The sequence below is a fragment of the Piliocolobus tephrosceles genome, chromosome 4 (assembly GCF_002776525.5).
Source record: "Piliocolobus tephrosceles isolate RC106 chromosome 4, ASM277652v3, whole genome shotgun sequence".
NCBI classification, from domain to species: Eukaryota; Metazoa; Chordata; class Mammalia; order Primates; family Cercopithecidae; genus Piliocolobus; species Piliocolobus tephrosceles.
In genome coordinates this window covers 68,826,611-68,844,130 of record NC_045437.1, presented here as the reverse complement: position 1 = coordinate 68,844,130, position 17,520 = coordinate 68,826,611, and the positions used below count along the sequence as shown (strand labels likewise).

The window sequence follows — 17,520 nt, the reverse complement described above, 5'->3', positions numbered from 1 at the left end:
CTTTAATTATCCTTTTTTTTTTTTTTTTTTTTGCAGATAATACATATGTGTCAAGTTCAGAGAATGATGAAGATGTGCTAGTTACTACAGAGCCAATACCAGTAATTTTTCATAGAATAGCAACAGGTAATAGTAATATTATTTTTTATTCTAGGTTAATTTTTTAAATTGCATTATCCTTTTTGTTTGTTTGTTTATTTCATTTAGCCAGTAACAGATATTTATCTTCCGTATCTATAAATCCAGTCTCCATGAAAATTTTCTATCTAAAGTATATTTTTTAACAATTTTGTAAACGCATAAATTTAAAGTAGTTTTTAAAAGTTCTGTTTAAACGTATTATGCTGACATTGCTGTTGTAAAAATATTTTCTTACATAGTGACAGACTAAATATTTTAAAAGCACACTTACAGCAATGAAGATACCATGAAATATAGAGTGAGAGCTGAAGGAATTTGTAAAGCGGTTGTTTAGTTTAATCACATCTTTCTGCACAGTGAAAAATCAGAATAGCTTGCATATTGTGTAACTCCTCAACATGACATGATTTCAAAATATCTCTTAATTCATTTTTGAAGGAGATGGAATCACCTAAACGGTGGTTTTATACCAAAACTCATGAATGCTTGGTGAATAGCATACTAAATACCATGATATATTTTTTAATTATAACTTTCTTTCAGAATTAAGAAAAACAAATGACATTAACTGTTGCTTATCCATAAAATCCAAATTACAAAAGGAAAATGGGGAGGTATGTAAATTATATTTTTTATTTTCTAGAAACAATATAGATACATTTAAAATTTACTGTGTATGTGTAGTTAATAGCATCATTAGTGAGACTAAAATGGTATATGGTGAATGAAACTCAAAACTAATGGCTCAGGGGTGTTTGTTATGGTAGGAAGTGGCCTAAAATTAACTTTGAGAAGAAGGTCCCTTTAAAATCATAGAAAGAAATGTCTGGTTTAACTCTAAATAAAATGTATATAAAGCTTAACTTATTCTGTATTCTTTCATCAAACAATGTAATTAACTGAGGAACACTTATGTAACTGATTTATAGGTACACATGGCTATACATGATTTTGATGGGATCCTTAAAATTTTAAAAGATGATTTCTTTAGCCAAAGTGACACCGAGGGTGTACATAGTCTTATTTTCTGTCAGTATTTAAAAACACAAGCTCATCTTTTCTTTCTGTTTCCAAATACTTTATTTGAATCTATAAATAAATATCAGGATATTAAACAAACAAAATGATTGCAATGGGACCAGCAATTCTTTGCTTTCAAAATTATGCATTTGATCCAACTCTCCTCTTCCTGTTAGTGTTGCACCATTCATTGTTCCCTTCTTTATCCACATTGAGAATTATTGGTTGAACAAAAGGCTTGCTGAAACCAAAAATGGTTAGAATTTTATAAAACCCAAATTTCCTTTTGCACATTTTTTTGTTTGTTTGTTTTCCTTAAGAACTTGAAATTAAGTCTAGAAGTTTAGGGATGGTTACAAAGCACTGGATGAATGGATTCCTGTGTCCAAATACTTACATTTCTCCTGTGTTAATAGGGCCAGTGATAGGAATATCCCCATGAATTTTCATTGTTTGTACTTCAGACACATGGCAGATGTGGTTCAGTTAATTAGAAATTCAAACTTCAAGTTGAAGTATATTAAATTAAATACCCTGTTGAAATCTGAATTCTGAAACAAACAGTTTCTGTATATCAAAAGTTCTCATAATATGTTTCATATTTATTTTCATAATTTGATTTTATATTATTGCATTTAAAGTTTCTTTTTTTCATACCATTGTTTAGAGTTGGCAGAGGAAGTGAGAACAGCCTGGGACAAATAATGCTGAGGAGCTTTTTAATAAAATTGAATTAGTATAAGCTTGCCAAATGTTTTATCAGAGCAAAACTGAAGGTATAATTGATTATACATAAGTTTTTAATATACATCAAATATTGAATTGTGCATTTCCTATAAAATCAGTGAAAGAGAACTTTCAAAACAGATGTGCTGCTGAGTACACTCACAAAGCCATTTGTCTCCCACTACCTTTTGTTTTGGGGTTATACTGCATCAAGAATGTTTTATATATAAAATCCATAATATATGCTCAAGACCTGCCTATTATAGCCGCTTGCTATTTTAGAAAGATAAAATAATTTGACCATTAAATTGTTTTCTTACTTTATTATTTTAAGGAGTCAAGACAGAATAGTACAGTGGAGGAAGATTCTGAAGGTGACAATGATTCCGAAGAATTTTATTATGGAGGGCAGGTAAGGACACCTGGTCTTACAAATACCTAATCTTGGAATTCTAATAGCCATGTTGTCCTAGTGGTAATCTGTGCCTGAGAGTTAAGGTACCTGTGTGTTATTCAGGGTTCTGTAACTAACCAGAAAATCTATATAGTTTATCTTTGCACATTTTCTACCTATTTTTAGAAATTAAGTTTCCCTTGCAGTCCTTTTAATTGTAATCATTTATTTACATTGAAGTTCATCTTAATTCATTACAGAGATTTTGCAGATAGCATTTTATTATGCTTTTGACTTGAATTTCTTAAGCATGTTGTGTTCAGTCACTATTTTGAGATAATGACACTTGTAATAAAAGTGTATATTGTTAGTTTTAAATAGAAGCTGGTTAACCTTTATTAAATTTGATGGGCCGAAATTACTGAGCATCTTCATCATTTGTTTTTTGTATTCATTGCCATTGAATTCTTGGTGTTGAAAAATTGTTATGAAGAATCATCATAATTTAAATATATGAGAATAGCCTAGCCACATATATAGAAGAACTCATCAGAAGTTTACAGGATAATGCTAAAATTTAAAACTGAGCAATTGATTTTAGGGTGTGGCTATATAATATGTGGTTCTATTTCTATAAACTCCTTGAGCAAATGTGCTTTATAAGTTGGATAGTATAATAGGAGGGTAATATGTTAAAGAAGGACATTAAAGCCAAAATTATGTAAAAGAATGCAAGTAAATTTATTTATTCAGAATGAAAAATTAGTAATTTGTCAGTCAAGCATGTGCAAGGCTACAGAGAGATTATATGATAAAACGGGCTTTCCTTTCTCCAGGAATGTCTTTCTAGCAATGAGATAGTTTTCCCAACAAAATGATTCATTTACCAATATAACATTTTAACATTATGCAAAATCACACCTGTTTGATTTTTGTTTACTAATTCTTACAGAGGGGAAGTAAATGATTTTCTTTAGTCTTGATCTTCATTCTAGAAGTTTTTTAGATTATCTGCCAGACACTTCACTAGTTTTTTACATTTGCTTTTTCTTTGTATTAATATAAACTAACTTTAAGTTCCAACCATAATCAATTATTCTAGTCATATGTGAACTTAAGGATATTAGTGAATATATTACTTTAATGAAGCTAAAAAATGCCCATGGCAAAACACACAGGGAGACCTATCTCAAAAGGTTGCTTACGTTTTTGATTCCCTTCACCTCTGAGACACTTTTAAATTATCCCTTTTCATCAGGTGAACTATGATGGGGAACTGCACAAGCACCCACAACTAGAATCTGATTTGTCAGCAGTGAGAGAGATATATGGGCCACATGCAGTTTCTCTCAGGTAAATACATATCACTGGTGAATAAAATTAAAATTTTATGGTGAGTCATTGAAATTTGCTTTTGGAGTAATTTAAATTAAAGGACAAATTTGGGGTTTTAATTATACTTTAAAGTGTTTTAGAGAGAGTCTACTGTTTCTCCTTATACAAAATGACATATTTATGGCTATTTTTTTGATACATGTTGTTTAAGAGTACATCGATTGCATTAAAAATTATTTTCAAGAGTTAGTTTGAAGACGTGTCAATCTTAAGTAGTGTCATAATTAATTCCTAGAATAGATTTGGCCCACTGGGACCATGCTGTTATCGTAAATCATGGCCACATGCTTGTGAAGGATAAAAGTAAATGATGTCTACCTACTGGTATCCAAATTACATTGTTATCTGGTCCCTCAAAAAAAAGTGTAACTTTGCACAGTACTTGTTTGAATGATAATGTATTTTATTCTGTAGTTACCTATTATTTGGTGATAAATTTACACATTATTTTTATTGCTTTTAATCATTCGGAAGACCCCACCATCCTTACTTTTCTTTTTTCTCTTTAATGTAAGAAAAAACCTTTTCTGCCACCATAATAGTTTCCAGGAATCAGCTCTGGTTATTTCAGATTTCCATTCTTTGCTTACAGTGTAGTCTCGAAGTCTCCATGGAATTCCAGACCCCTTTCGTACCCTGAACTCAGACTGGCCCCTTTATGCACCCAGACTACCCAAATATGCCATATTTCCTCTTCACTTTGGGCATTTGCATAAGCAATTCTTTGATCAGGGAACGCGTCTCTTCAAATCCCACTGCTGTCTCTATTTAAGCCCCAGTCCATGGGTCAGCTTCTCTGTGAGCCTTCTTGGAATCTCCAATGCAGATAAGTTACTCTGTTCTCTGGACTCCCATCACATTTGGCTCTTACCTTGTTTATTATTCATCTCATGTCTTTTAATTATTTGACTTACGTCTCCCCATCTAGACTGAATTCTGTGAATGGTTGGGCAGTGCTTTTTCTTGTTCGTTTTGTTTTGGTTTGGATTTTAATTCTTCATGTATTGTGGTACCTAGCATAACATAGGACATGCATGAAATATAGGCTGCTGGCATCCTGATTGTTTTCAGTGGCAACATCTGAAAAAAGACATTCACATTATCTGGTTGTAACTTCTTCAATGGACATATACATATTTTGAGAGGGAAAACAAATCATTTTAATTGGAAAGTACAGCACAGCTGTAATTTACAATTGCCAAACATTTTATTTTAACTGCAGAAACAGAAACTCCCTACCATCTGCAGTCTAAGATAAACTGGGATTGTGTACCCAGACCATCTCTATTCTACTCATGAAGGTATATTAGGCTACAATTGAGTGAAAGTGTTGGGATTATATTTGGAAAAGCGAGTCTTTGCAAACTTCAAAGTTTTAGCAAATTAGCTTCAATAATTTCACACTGATCTCTGTTATGGCTCCAGATTAGGTAATGTGAATATTTGTAAGTGTTATAGAATGAATATATGAAGAAGGCAATTGGGACTATCAATACATAGTCCAAAACAATGGCTGTTTGTTGTTTTGTTTTGTTTTGTTTTTTTTTAACAGTAATTGAACTTTGCTTGAAAGCTTACAACTTTAATTTTAAGCACAATAATCTCCATCTCTATATACACCAAAGTATGTCTATGGGATATAACTAACAATCATAATACAACATAGACTTCAACTTCCTTTTATTTGAAATATATATTTGGTTGCTGGACGCGGTGGCTCACGCCTGTAATCCTAGCACTTTGGGAGGCCGAGGCAGGCGGACCCCCTGAGGTCAGGAGTTCGAGACCAGCCTGACTAACATGGAGAAACCCCATCTCTACTAACAATACAAAATTAGCCGGGTATGGTGGCAGGTGCCTGTAATCCCAGCTGCTCGGGAAGGTGTGAGGCAGAAGAATCACTTGAACTCAGAAGGCGGAGATTGCAGTGAGCCAAGATCGCGCCATTTCACTCCAGCCTGGGCAACAAGAGCGAAACTCCGTCTCGAAAAAAAAAAAAAAAAAAAGAAATATGTATTTTTGTTTAGTGGACAACGTTAGCACATGTTGATTTCTTTTATAGTTTAATATTTTTCTAAAACATATTTCCATGCTGTCTAGGCCCCAGTCATATTGCCATGTATAGATGAAGGTCTTTTTTTATTTCTTCGCCAAGCATTTGTTAAGTACCTGTGATGATCTGCATTAGTATTTTATATTATTAAAGTTAGTGATAATTGTTCACTGCTGAAATTAGATTAAAAAATGTTTGGAAATTCAGTCAAATGAAGTATCTAAAGTCATATCAGTGTTTTGAATTTTTTCCCCTTACCCTTTTCACTTGTAATAGTTTTGGTCCCATTTAAATCTTAATGAATGTAAGCCGTGTTCCTGCCTGCTCTAGATTTTCTCTAGCTGTAGAGGATATTTCCAAAATAAATAACTCCTAGAGGCTTCATGGAATAAAGGTGAATCACAGCAGGACTAGTTTGATTTACTTAAGTGAGAATGAATTTACTGTCTAGTCTCAAATACTTAGGCTTGGATTCAAGGGAAAAGAGGTGGGTAGTTAGGCAGAAGGTCTTGAAATCATCTTCCTTGCCAAGTTCTAAGTCTGTTGAAAACAGACTGTTCTAATTAGCTGTTCTTTTACCTAATTGGGGCTTACAAGAACTTAATGAAGTTTGAAGAGCAAAAGTACCTCAATATGCACAACAGGCTATTAGGAGTAATTTTTTTTTTTTTTTTTTAAAGCAACGTCTAATGAGAAAGACAGCTAACCACATCTAAGTTCTATGTAAGAGATGGAAGTAACTGAGATTGCCTAGGCAAAATCCTGAGGTTGTTGAGGCAAAATCCTCTTAAAGAAGGCTGAAAGACGGTGTAGAAAAAGTGAGTGATGATAGATATATTACTTAAGTAGGTAATGACAATTCTACCTTGCCATACCATCCAAAAGCCTACTACTGGCTGTTGAATCATACATGTAAACATTGACGATAATTCTGATTTATAGTCTCTTGTATAGGAAGTGAGTTAGGTCTTGGGGCAACATGAACTTTTGTGATCAGTCTGAATAAGTGTCATCTTGAATCATTCAACAAAATGCATTTTGTGTTTTTCATAAAATGTGTCTATATATTTATGAAAATAAAATTGGTCAGTGTCATTGGAAAATAAATTAAAATTAGTATTTTTAGAAAGGGAATTACAGATCAGAAAATTCATATTTGTTTAGGAAAGAAATGATCCTGATCGTTTCTTTGTGAAATTTAAAACTTCCATTTAATATAAAATATTCTTTGCCTTATGATCATGCCATCTTTCATTTAGAAAACTTAAGTCATATGAGTAATAGTCTAACCTTTTTATTGTGACTAATGCTTAGTGTAGGCTGGAAGCTTCTAAAATTGTGACTGTTCTATTGTGAACAGTCAACTGTTGTGACTATTTCGATCACTTTTTGTGCACAGACAATTGTAATCAGGCCTTTTGAGGGTAATGTTTGGGAAACGAGCATTCTGAGGATTTGGGGTGGCTTGAGGAACCTATATCACGTTACTCATGCCCACCAAACATATATCTCCTTTAAAAAACAAAAACAGTAAATGAAAGGAAAGAAAAAATTGTATACCTCAGAATGCACTGCTTTAAATTCTCTAAATTTCTGAATTCTCATTTGTAGTGGTCAGTAGGACTGCTTACATTTCTTCTGGTTCTCCTTTTCTGGTCTTATGGTAGGATTGTATTTCCTTGTACTCTTTAATGTTAGGCATGGACATATCACTAATTTTGGCCAGTCATATGTGAGCCAAGTGCTAGTGTGTTGGTTCCCATGTCCCCTCAGCTCTGCTTCCTTGGGCCCCTTCATGACAACAGTGAGCTGCCCCACCCTAACCCCTAATTCTATATTAACCATAAGGTAGGAGTGAGATACAAATCTTTTTTCATGTTGAGCCACTGAGATTTTGAAAATGCTTATTACCACAACGTACCTTAGCCTACATAGATGTGTATCATTCATCAAAAAAGATCTTGGATTGAATGTTTTGTAATCTCCTTTCTAGCATATTGAGTCTTCACCCTCTGCCTCCAAGCCAAAGAATAAAAAACAGTCTGACTCTGAAAATCAGGGATGTGATGGCAGGAGGCACAGAGGGGAAAGAAAGGAGAGAGCATTTTCCCAAAACACGGGGACATAATCTAGATGTAAGCTTTAGGTGCTCAGATCCTAAACACTAACCACTACTCCCAACGCAAGGACTTTCTCCTAGCAAAACTGAGGATTGTTATGTTGACTGCAGAGTTCTAGCAGTTGTTTATACTGTACCTCTTATGCACAATTTTACATGAGCTTCTTTTCTTATCTGGATCTAATTTTAAAATTTTTCTCAGCCCTGTTGTTCTTTAGAGAAATGTATAGCTACCTTGGATACAGTCTTGCAAATGCTTTAATCTGCCAAAATTTCTTCCTGACTACTGAGTTTGCATATTTCTTGGCCCATTCACAAACATGTCTCCCACGCTGGGCAAAAACCACACACTGAGTAGGCATGCAGAGATAGACATGCAAGCTGTTGAGTTTCAGATGACACGGGAAGGTGTATGTATCTTCACAAAATATCTGTCTTCTCAAAATATAACCATCCAGTTTTTGAAAGACGAAATAACCAAGTAGTAATAGAGGCTTACTTCCTAGGAACATGTGGTAGAGTTTCATGCATGCACGTGTGTGTGTGTGTGTGTGTGTGTGTGTGTGTGTGTGTGTTTCCATACAGGAAGGCTAGATATCTGAAATATATTTTCATAAACAACACAATGACTGCTGATTTTGATCAGGCTGCATTATAACACATCATAACAGTGTAATGAATAAGCTGAAGCTTTATAGCTAAAGGAGGACCAATATATTAAATGTTAATATATTGTAAGTGTGTATGTGAATGTCTCATGTGTGAGGATATTGTCTTGAGTAGTTCCATTAAAAATAGGAGAACAAATTGCTAAGAATTCTAACACAGTGGCTCAAAAGTCCACATTCATTGAAAAAAAAACTTTATACATATATGCTTAAATGAGCTAAGTCACATTTAAATATCCAAAATCAAATTACCAGATTTCAAGAAATGTAGATTAAAAGAGTAGCTCACCCCAAATTTAATGTGTCACTACATGTCGGGAAAGAACATTTGTAGAGGCATTCTTTTCAGACCAGAATGAAACAATTTCATTAGATCATTTCTGTATTGTTTCCCTCATGTTAAAAAAATTCAAATTCATCAATTTGATGTGATCTGTTCACAGTGAAGAAATATAGGCAGCACATGAAATTATTTTGAGTTATTATATATCGAATACTACATTCAGGACACAATCAGGTATCTAGCTTCACAATTCAAGTTGTAGTCATATTTCAAGCATTCAACTTGATTCTGCATTTGCTATTCATGAGATCCTGGGCCGCTGAAAGTTACTCAGGTATAGAAGCAATCCTGATGACTGGGTCGCTGCATCTGGACAAACTGTAATCACACTTTGTAATCTCTCAGTGGGAAATATGAAATTATTGGCATTATATAAAAAGGTCATCACAACAGAAATGGGTTTGCATATACGTAGAGTCATTTGTAAATTCTTAGAAATCTGGCATACAAACAAAAAAGTATAACTATTTATAGATCTACACCTACAGAATCCAGTTAATTGCAAACCTTTAGGGCCTCTGCCTCCTTAAAATTCTTTATTCATGCTCTGCTGTGGTGAAGAAGAGGAACACTTGCAACCCTTCATTTTCCTTTTTTGGAGTGTTAGAAATTGGGAAGATACTTTTATCCAAAACGTCATTTAAGAAATCATATACAAAATACTTAGAAATTCACATGTAAGTGGTTTTAAAGGCATGTATGCACATTCTGATTATTCTTTTATGGTAAATTCTGTTGAAGTAATCTGAAAAACTATGGAGAAAACAGTTGTGGATAAGGGTCATACTGATATATATTTTTTTAATCTTCCTGCCTGTAAGCATACCAGCGTTTTGCCAATGTAAATAAGTTCAAAAAAAAAATGTTTTATGTTTTCCTCCCATAAAATTGGCAAAGATGGGAGAAAAAAATGTCTGATGATGATGAGAATGTAGGAAAAGGTCATTGTGATAAACTGGCTGGTGTAATTATAAGTTGTTATAGCCATTTAAAACAGTAGTTAAACAATATACATCAAGAATCCCAGATATGGTTATAATGTTTATTTAAGCCAGTGATTCAAGAAGTGATTCTACAAGAAGACTGATGCACATAGATTTTTTTATCCAGTTGCTGTTTGCCAATATTTATAGTGTAAAAATAAAAAGGAACCAAATATTTTATTATACAATTATGTATAAAATTGTAAAATTTTACATTATAAAATTTTATATAAAATCCATAATTTTATAATATATTTTATATTATAAAATTATGTATTGTATTATGTAAAATATAATGCAATATGGGAAAAACAGCTGATCATAGAAGAAGTGAAAGAACAGAATCGAATAAAAAGTGTAATTTCCTTAAAAATGGAAATGTGCCCTCTCTCTCTGTCTCTCTCTATGTGTATACACACACACACACACACACACACACACACACATATAGATATATATTCATTTATTTAGTTTTTGAGATGGAGTTTTGCTCTTGTTGCCCAGGCTGGAGTGCAATGGCACGATCTCGGCTCACTGCAATCTCCACCTGCTGGGTTCAAGCAATTCTCCTTCTTCAGCCTCCCAAATAGCTGGGACTACAGGCATTTGCCACCACACCCAGCTAATTTTGTATTTTTAGTGGAGATGGGGTTTCACCATGTTGGTCAGGCTGGTCTCAACCTCCTGACTTCAAGTGATCCACCCACCTCAGCCTCCCAAAGTGCTGCGATTACAGGCATGAGCCACTGCGCCCGACCAGTGTTGTAATATATTTTTAAGGAGAGGACAAAGAAAGCACACAGACTACCTTATATTTGGATATGCTGACATTATTTTGATCATAGATATCAAAAAGCAAATCTCCCACATTCCCTTTCTCATTAAATTACATAAAACCATTTAATCAGTACAAATTTCTTCTCTGAACCCTATAAAAGGGATTATATTTTATTACTTGAATAGTTGATAGAAATTTTTATTTAGTGCCAGATACTGTGCTTTACACAATTTTTAAAATTTTATTTTTAATTGACACACAATAATTGTACAGATCTGTGGTTTACAGTTTGATGTCTCAGTACATTATGTAATGGTTAAATGATGGTGTTTAGCATATCCATCACCACAAACACTGATCTTTTTTTGTGGTGAGAACATCAAGAATCCTTTATTCTGATTAATTTGAAATATATATTATACTAGTGTTTACCATAGTCACTCTACTGTGCTATAACTTACTTCTCCTATTGAACTGTGATATTGTACTCGTTGACCAATTTCTCCTCTTCATCATCACTTTATGCTTCCCGACCTCTGGTAGTCTACTCTGTACTACGAGATCAGCTTTTTTTAGATTCTGCAAATGACTTGGATCATGCAATGTTTGTCTTTCTTTTCCTGGCTTACTTTACTTAACACAGTGTCCCCCAAGTTCATCCATGTTGCTGCAAATGACAGGATTTCCTTCATTTTTATGGCTGAGCAGTTTTTATTGTGTGTATGTACCACATTTCATTATCCATTTATCTAATAATGGACACTTAGGTTAATTCTGCATCTTGGCTGTTATGAATAGTGCTGCAGTATATATGGGGGCACAGATGCCTCTTGGACAGACTGATTTCATTTCCTTTGGTTAATTACCCAATAGTGGAAATGCTGGGTCATGTGGTGGTTCTATTTTTAATGTTTTGAGGAACCTTCATACTGTTTTCCATAATGGCTATACCAATTTACATTTCCACCAGCAATGCAAAAGGATTCTCTTTTCTCCACATCCACATCAGCATTTGTTATATGTTTTATCTTTTTGCTAACAGCCATTCTAATTGGAGCGAAGTGATATCTCACTGTGATTTTGATTTGCATTGCTCTGATGATCAGTGATGTTGCACATTTTTTCATGTACCTGTTGGCCATTTGTATGTCTTTTGAGAAATGCGCATTCAGGTCTTTTGCCTTTTATTTTTATTTTTGAGACAGAGTCTCACTGTGTCACCCAGGCTGGAGTGCAGTAGTGCGATCTTGGCTCACTGCAACCTCTGCCTACTGGGTTCAAGCGATTCTTATGCCTCAGTCTCCTGAGTAGCTGGGACTACAGGTGTGTGCCACCACAACTGGCTAATTTTTTGAATTTTTATTAGAGATAGGGTTTCGCCATGTTGGCTGGGCTGGTCTCAAACTCCTGACCTCAGTAGACCTGCCCGGCCTGGCCTCCCAAAATGCTGGGATTACAGGCATGAGCCACCACACCTGGCCTTTTGCCCCTTTTAAAATCAGATTATTAGTTTGTTTGTCTTTGTTCTTGAACTGTTTGAGTTCCTTATATATTATTGATATAAACCCCTCATGAGATGCATAGCTTGCAGATATATTTTCACCCATTCTGTAGGTTGTCTCTTCACTGTGTTGTTTCCTTTTTAGTTTGATGTAATCCCATTTGTCCATTTTTGCTTCTGTTATTAGTGCTTTTGAATTCTTATTCAAGAAATCCATGGCCAGACAAATGCCATGAAGCATTTTCCCTATGTTTTCTTCCAGTAATTTTATATTTTTGGGTCTTACATTTAAATCTTTAATCCACTTTAAGTTGATTTTTGTATATGAAGATAGGGGTCTAGTTTCATTTTTTTGCTTATGCATGGACAGTTTTCCCAGCACCATTTATTGAAGAGACTGCCCTTTCTTCAGGGTGTGTTCTTGGAGCCTTTGTTGAAAATTAGTTGGTTTTAAGTGTATGGATGTATTTCTGTGTTCTCTATTCTGTTTCATTGGTCTACTGTCTATTTTTACACTGGTCCCATGCTGTTTTTGTTACTATAGCTTTGTAAGGTATTGTGATGTCTCCAGCTTTGTTCTTTTTGCTCAGTGCCTTGGCTATTTGGGGTCTTTTGTGCTTTCATGTGAATTTTAGGATTTTTTTTTTTTTTTTTTTTTCCTGTAAAGGATGTCATTGATATTTTGACAGGAATTGCATTGAATCTGTAGGTTGCTTTGGCTAGAGTATGGATGTTTTAATAATATTCTTCCATCTGTAAATAAGCAATTATCTTTTCATTTTTTGTGTCTTGTTGAATTTATTTCATTAATGTTTTATATTTTGTATTGTAGAAATCTTTCACCTCCTTGGTTTAATTTATTCCTATATATTTCATTTTTCATAGCTCTTGTAAATAAGATTTGTTTTTTCAGATAGTTCATTTGTGGTCTACAGAAACACTACTGATTGTTTATGTGTTGATTTTGTATCCTGCAATTTTACTAAATTTGTTTATTAGTTTTACAGTTTTTTTGGTGGAGTCTTTAGGGTTTTATATATATATGATCATGTCATCCACAAACAGGAACAATGTGGCGTCCTCTTTTTTAATTGGATATCCTTTATTTCTTTCTTTTGCCTGATTGCTCTGGCTAGGACATCCAGTACTGGGTTGAATAAGAGTGGTAAAGGTGGGCATCCTTGTCTTGTTCCATATTTTAGAGGAAACGCATTGAATTTTTCCTTATTCAATGTGATGTCAGCTGTACGTTTGTAAATTTGGCCTCTATTGTGTTATGTTCCTTCTATAGCTAATTTGTTGAGAGTTTTCATCATGAAGTGATGTTAAATTTTATCAAATGCCTTTTGTCTGTTGAAATGATCATAATGTTTTCTTCATGATTCTGTTAATGTGATGTATCATGTTTATTGATTTGCATATGTTGAATCATCTTGCACTCTCTAGGATGAATCCTACTTGCTCATGGTGTATGGTTTTTTTAATGTGCTATTGAATTCAGTTTGCTAGTATTTTGTTGAGGATTTTTGCATCTGTATTCTTCAGGAATATTGGCTTGTAGTTTTGTTGTTATTGTTGTTTCCTTATATGGTTTTGGTATCAGGGTAGTGCTGGCCTCATAAAACAAGTTTGGAAGAATTCCTTCCTCTTCAAATTTTTAGAATAGTTTGAAAATAGTTTGCAAAGCACAGATGTTATGATGCTTTGATGGTTTTTAAAAAGGAATACCTATGCAAATCATTTTTATCCCTTTCTTTATGTAACATAATCCCAGCACTTTGGGAGGCCGAGACGGGTGGATCACGAGATCAGGAGATCGAGACCATCCTGGCTAACACAGTGAGACCCCGTCTCTACTAAAAAAATACAAAAACTAGCCAGGCATGGTGGTGGGCGCCTGTAGTCCCAGCTACTCGAGAGGCTGAGGCAGGAGAATGGCATAAACCCGGGAGGCAGAGCTTGCAGTGAGCTGAGATCCGGCCACTGCACTCCAGCCTGGGCGACAGAGCGAGACTCCATTTCAAAAAAAAAAAAAAAAAAAAAAAATGATATTAACCATGAAAGAATAAGAGTATCATTTCATAAAAGTTGAAAATGTGCTCAATGTTTTAAATGTTTTAATGTATTTTTAAAGGAGAGAATGGAGAAAGCACAGAGGCTACTTTATATTCTAATATGCTTTGGTTTTTGGTTATTTATATTAGAAAGCAAAAAGACCCCCTAGATTCCTTTATTCATTAAATCACATAAAATTATTCAGTCATTAAAAGTTTCTTCTCTGAACTCTATAAAGTGGCACAATTATGTGTTATAATTCTATTACTTGCATACATAATAGATATAAATTTTTAGTGAGTACTTAACTATATGCCAGATACCATACTTTACATAGTTTTAGAGTTGGACATATATTCAATTCCTGACTTCCCCACTAACTTACTTTTCATTTGGCAACTTTTTTCACATCTTTAAATCTTAGTTTTCACATCGGCAAAATGAATGTCGTAATATTATCCACCTCACAAGGCTGTGGTGAAGACCTAATGAGATTATCCATTAGTGCTTGACCTGTTTTTGAACACAAAGTACTAGTTTCTTGAATAGTAACTAAAATACATGTATTCAAGTCTCAGCTCTGCTATAGAGTGATGATGGATAAGTTACTTTAGTACTCTGGGCCTCAATTTATGCATCTATAAAGTGGAGATGGCAGTAGTACCTTAGGTGTTTTGTGAGTACTGTATTAAATTATCTCATGTATGTAAGATCTTTAGAACAATTTCTGGCATATCAGTGCTGAGTAAATATTGGTCATTAACTTTTATCATTTCAGTTATTTCTGTGGTTTTTATCTCTCACTATGTATAGCATTTGTAACTTCAAAGTTTTATAAGAATATAAAAAATACAGACGTGTATATATGGAGAATATTAAAACTTGTTTTTATATTCTTTCATTTGCTTAAGAAGTATGCTGGTTCGTGGCAGTACTTGTGCTGTAAAAAAGTTGGTCTTCATAATTCCTTCCTGTAGAATACACTACAGTTACTTTTTTTTTTTTTTTTTTTTAATATCAGACTTTTAGAGCTGCCCATCAAAACACTGACATTTAAGTGGCAGAACACTTAGATTGGCTTCTGAACCACTGATGCCTAACTAGAAGGAAGAATTATGGGCGCATTATTGTGTGTCTTCCCCACACTCCTTCCTCATGTCATAAACTCCTTTCTTGTCTTCAGAAGCAGCTCCTTATCCTCAGAGAGTGTAGTGAAAACAAAGCAGTCATATGGGAAGATTAACTAATTTGCCACAGAAAACGGAATATTTAAAACTATGAACCAAGCAACTGTTGATTTTATGTATGCATGTGCGTGTACAAGACAATAGAAAGATATCTATGTGGTATAAACAGAAAAATGACAGTCCAACTAGATTATTAGTTATTTCATATCCACAGTTAAATGTGAGCTACTTGTCAAAATCACGGATGAGAATTAGTGATTTAAAATTTTAAATAAAATAACCTACCACACACCATCTTTTAAGCATCATTAAAATGAAAAAAAATAATGTTAATTTTTGCTTTCAGGGAATATGGAGCCATTGATGATGTAGATATTGATCTGCACATCGATGTTAGCTTTCTTGATGTAAGTATCAATTTTATGTAATATGAATGGTGCATTTAAAATACATTTATTTTATTTTGGGGGAAATTTAATTTTTAGTTGTCTTATAATACTAGTAGTTACATATTGACTGTTAAGGTGCTTTGTGAAGAACTGCTGTGATTGTCAAAGAAGCAGAGATTTTATAAACATATATATTTGCATTGTTTTTTCTAATGTTATCTGAAGTGTATGGGCTTTTGTAATACTTTGTTATATTTTAAGTGTTCAGTTTTAGTTCTCATACATAGAAGGCCAATATTTTCACACAACAGTGGGTTTTGAGATAACTTATAGGCCTTCATGTTATATGCATTTTGTGAGCATAAATTTTAAAAGTTTGTGTTTTTTTTTTTTTTCATTTTGAACTCTAAAGTATGATTAATTCATCTTTCAAATATATTTGTGCAGGAGGAGATTGCTGTGGCTTGGGAAGTAATTCGAACAGAACCTATAATTGTTCGACTACACTGTTCACTTACGCAGTATTTAAATGGCCCAGGTTAGTTTTATTTCTTTCTTTATTATTTTTAATATTAATTAGCTGTGCACTATGCCTTAAGCAAAATGCGTGTTCATTTGTCAGTTCCTAGCAAAAGTGCTAAATATCTTGATAATGGTATTTAAAGAAGCTTGCATTCTAAGAAAGATGGTTTATTGCCAATATAACTTATGGAATCAGAAACATAACATTTATTTTTATAGATTTTATTTCTTTATTTCTTTTTATAGATTTTCAGAAACTGACAAGTTTCTGAGATACGAACATTTAAAAAACGCAAAGGAGTAGAAATTCAGTAAATATATATATTTTGGGTTTTCCTTAGATATAATTACTTCTCTTTGATTCTGAGATTCAATTTTAATGCAATGTATTTCTGTCTTTGAAAATGGAGATTATAATAGTATATTTGTTTGCTGAATCTTTAAGGGACAATGTTGCTATTATATTTCAACTCATAGCTGTTTACAACAAAGGACCCTATCATAAGTCTTGCCAAAATTTACTTGGTAAAATGTTTTTTCCTACCTACTACCACACATACACACACACACACACACACAGAGGCATGCATGCACACACACACAATTGTATCTACTTATATTGTTCCAGTTATCTACTGCTACATTAAAAAAGAAATCCTAAAACTTAGTGGCTTAAAAAAACTTACCTCTCACTATTCTTTGGGCACTTCTTGCTTGCAGTCTCCCATGATTTGCAGTCATATGTGGGTGGGGCTGGGGCCGAATCAAGGCCTCACTGGGTTGGATACACACGATGCTGGACGTTCAAATGGCTAGCAGTTGATGCAGGTGTCATCTCAGGATTCAGTTGAGGCTTTTGGCTAGAGTGCCTGTGCGACACATAGCTTCTTCATGTGGTTTGGGCTTCTTGTACCGTGGTGACTGGGATGCAAATGCAAGTGTTGCAAGAGACAGAATGTAGAAGCAACCGGGAAAAGACAGAGTGAGTCTTTGATTGTATTCTGTTGATCACAGCAGTTGAAGAGCCCACCCAGAATCAAGGGACAGGAACATAGACAGTACCTTGTGAAATCATGGGCATCTTTAATCTGCCACACAAATTACTATGATGTCTGCATGTTTTTCCTTTAGGCATATCAGGGAATATACATCTACTGTTTGTTGTCATATAGGAAACATACTTGTTCTTTCAGATTTATAAAATACAGGAAAATCTTTCATTTTTAAAGTTAGTTACTTGTTTTCT

The 17,520-nt window shown here is 33.9% G+C and overlaps 1 protein-coding gene across 3 annotated transcripts in view; it reads left to right on the top strand.

Moving 5' to 3' along the window:
• The window catches only part of PARP8 (poly(ADP-ribose) polymerase family member 8), a 194,221-nt gene that overhangs the window by 105,383 nt on the left and 71,318 nt on the right, over positions 1-17,520 (top strand). For all 3 annotated transcript variants that reach the window (XM_023210564.2, XM_023210563.2, XM_023210562.2), the window contains exons 5-10: positions 37-126; positions 685-755; positions 2,222-2,299; positions 3,540-3,634; positions 15,710-15,770; positions 16,200-16,290. In XM_023210564.2, coding sequence (XP_023066332.1) covers positions 37-126; positions 685-755; positions 2,222-2,299; positions 3,540-3,634; positions 15,710-15,770; positions 16,200-16,290 — 486 coding nt within the window. The remainder of the gene's footprint in view (positions 1-36; positions 127-684; positions 756-2,221; positions 2,300-3,539; positions 3,635-15,709; positions 15,771-16,199; positions 16,291-17,520) is intronic.